The 2,953-nt window shown below is 44.6% G+C and overlaps 1 protein-coding gene across 1 annotated transcript in view; it reads left to right on the top strand.

The window, feature by feature from the left end:
- Nucleotides 1-2,953, top strand: part of LOC113819484 (BUD13 homolog) — a gene marked incomplete at its 3' end in the record, with an annotated part of 255,017 nt that extends 252,064 nt beyond the window's left edge. The window contains 3 exon segments of the mRNA XM_070125511.1: nucleotides 1,157-1,293; nucleotides 1,582-1,629; nucleotides 2,422-2,953. Coding sequence (XP_069981612.1) covers nucleotides 1,157-1,293; nucleotides 1,582-1,629; nucleotides 2,422-2,953 — 717 coding nt within the window.

A 2,953-nucleotide genomic window follows, 5' to 3' on the forward strand; every position in this document is an offset into this window, starting at 1 on the left:
TTTTTCCTAATTTTTCTATTCCTTCTCCTTTTCTAACTCTTTTCTTCCTCTTCTTTTTCTGTCTCCCTCAGTCGCTTCCTCAAATTTCCTCCTCGTTTTCCCTTCGTCCGCGTTCTCCTCCTCCTCTCCCTCCTTCCTCAGTTACTGCTTTACCTTCTTAGTATTCTTGTTCTAGTTCTTGTCCTCTGTCTACTTCTGGGCCTTATTGATCTTTTTCCTTCAGATTTTTGCTTATTCTTATTCTTAGTATTTTTATTATTATTGTTATTATTATTATTATTATCCTTCTCTTTGGCCTCCTCTTCCTCTTCTTTCTTCTTCTTCTTCTTCTTCTTCTTCTTCTTCTTCTTCTTCTTCTTCTTCTTCTCCTCCTCCTCCTCCTCCTCCTCCTCCTCCTGCTCCTCCTCCTCCTCCTCTTCCTCCTCCTCTTCCTCCTCCCCCTGCCATTCTCCTGCCCTCCTTTTCCCATCCTCCCAGTCCTTCCCACCCTGCCGTGTGGTGCACACAGAGGGAAATTTAGAAGCAAAATAAAACAGGCAGTATGTCACAGCAAAGAATATCCGTTGTAACAACTGGATTTAATACTAAATCTTAATTCTCCCGTCCTCTTCTTGTTCTTCTTCCTCCTCCTTTATCCCCTCCCTCTTCCCTCACCACTGTTTCTTCTTCTGTCCTCTCCCCCCCTCCCCTCTTCCTTTTCTCCCAGGCCTGGCTCCCTTCTCTGTTTTTACTTTCTAACCCGCCGTGATGACATGTTTTTCTGAAGTTCCAACGTCCGGTGTACCACATCCTTAGTTACGCCCTGCAGCTCCAAAATCGTCTGGGATTCTTGATCATTGTGCCGTGAATCTTAGCTTTTCAGAGTATAATGTTGATACTTTGTGTATCCTGTAAATAATTTGGTTTCTTAAGAGGTTGAGAAGTATTGATAATTGTAGAAAAGAGAAAATGTTTGTTTATTTTCGACTCTCCTGTAAAACTAACAAAGAAAACGTAAAGAAAGAAAATGTATTTTTTCAGGGATGACTTATACAAATCGAAATATTTGTCAACTCTTACCATCTATCTTTATAAGCCTCAATTCTCTTGATATTTTTTTCACATCTCAGTTAAACAATCACATTCAACCACATTAATTTTCCTGTTTACCTTGCAGAGACATTCAGCTAGCCACCGGCGAGTGGATGAACGAATTCGTGCGCAGACCAAGCCGACGAAGAGAAAGCAAAGTTTATGTGCCCCCAGCAGATGTTGTCAAGCGATCCCTCATTAAGAGGTCATGGACTATCTCAAGTGAGTGATTGATAGGTCATCTTGTTTGTTTCCCTTCGCATGGTGAAGTAAGATTATATCGAGAAGAAACGTTTTTAGGAGGTATAGATCTCTGATGTTAAAAAATTATGAAAAAAATAAACCAAGATGTATTTCGTTGTTAATCTAAAATGAACTTGGAAAGCATTTTTGCTTGTGCTTAATAGTTACTGTTAATTTCCATTTTGTGAAAATCAGAATTTGAAAAGTACGTAGACAATAGACCAATTTAGTTGAGTTTGCCATCTTAAGGAGTCCGTTTTCTTAAAGGGACTGACTTACGAGAAGACGGGACGAGGGATCCCAAGCGATTGCCATGTAAGACCAAACTATTTTCTTGAAACCGCTTTGATGAGTGATTTTTCTCTTGATTTTGATGCAGTTTTGTGCTTGTTTTACTGATTAATGGATATGCAGTCGATGTTTATTTCTGTTTAGAGGATTGTGTCACGTTTTTTGAAAACCACCAACATGAAACTGCATGATTTATGAGATGCAAGGTAACAGTTATGATGGTGGTGTTTTGTCCCTGTTAATTGTGCTTTCTATGTTTGTGTTTGTGTTTACTTTGCATTGTTATTTTCCTTTATAATTGTTATGTGTCTTCGTGTTATTGTTACTTTTTGTCTTGATTACTTAGAATTAGTAAAAGAGGCTAAACGATGCATTTATCGATTAGAATGCCTGCATCGCCTTTACATAAGATAGCACTTGATTGGGCATGAAATTATACTATGTATATATATATCATGAATTCATGGTCATGCTGCAGTCTGCATGCATGCAATCATGATTGGTAAGATTAATTAATAGGTACTTATTAACAATGATTTAGGCTGATATTAAATTACTGGTATATTGATTGTAAAGCTTGTCTGAAATTTAGATGAAATGAATAGTGAGAATAAAAAGATATATATTAAATAAGTTCAGATCAAGGCAGGTACAAGTTAATTCTGAAAGCGACATATTTAAAATATCCTTTGTTTTGTTTTCCTGTCGTTAGTCCGCTGCCCCATTTCGCCAACATTGTGCGGTGCATTATTTTTAACGGGATTGCGATCTCATCCTGCAGAAGAGCGCCTTGACCTAACCGCCCACTCCTTTCAGGTCCTCCCACTGGAGATCGCACTTCTCCTGAGCTCCGGGCACACAGCGGCCGTCCTGTGCCCACGCCCCGCAAGGCTCCCCGCGGCCACTACGCCCCTGCCGACGAGAACGAGCCCCCGTGGGACGCCCCGCAGTACCCTCCTCGGGCAGCGCCGCCGAGGCGCTATAGCATGAGCAGCTTTGACGGCGTGCCTCCCTCCTCGCGCCACCTGAAGGGCCCCGCGCCCGCGCCTCCGCGCGCCCACTACCACGACACACGGGAGCGCAGTCCCCAAAGCCCCTTCGGCCACCACAGTCCCCTGGGCCACCACAGCCCTCAGAGGTACTCCTCGCCCGAGTCCCCGCCGGTGCCGCAGCGTCGCCGGGTGCTCCCCGACCTCCCGCCGCACTCAGGCCCGGGCCCCCTCGGCACCCCGGAGCGGCCGTCCACGCTTCCACGCAAGCTGCGAGAGCCCCGCCACAGCAGCCGTCAGTCCCCGCCCGCGCAGCTCGACCCCAACCGATTCCACTCCATGCCCCGCACCAGGACGCG

The sequence above is a fragment of the Penaeus vannamei genome, chromosome 9 (genome assembly GCF_042767895.1).
Source record: "Penaeus vannamei isolate JL-2024 chromosome 9, ASM4276789v1, whole genome shotgun sequence".
Taxonomy (NCBI): Eukaryota; Metazoa; Arthropoda; class Malacostraca; order Decapoda; family Penaeidae; genus Penaeus; species Penaeus vannamei.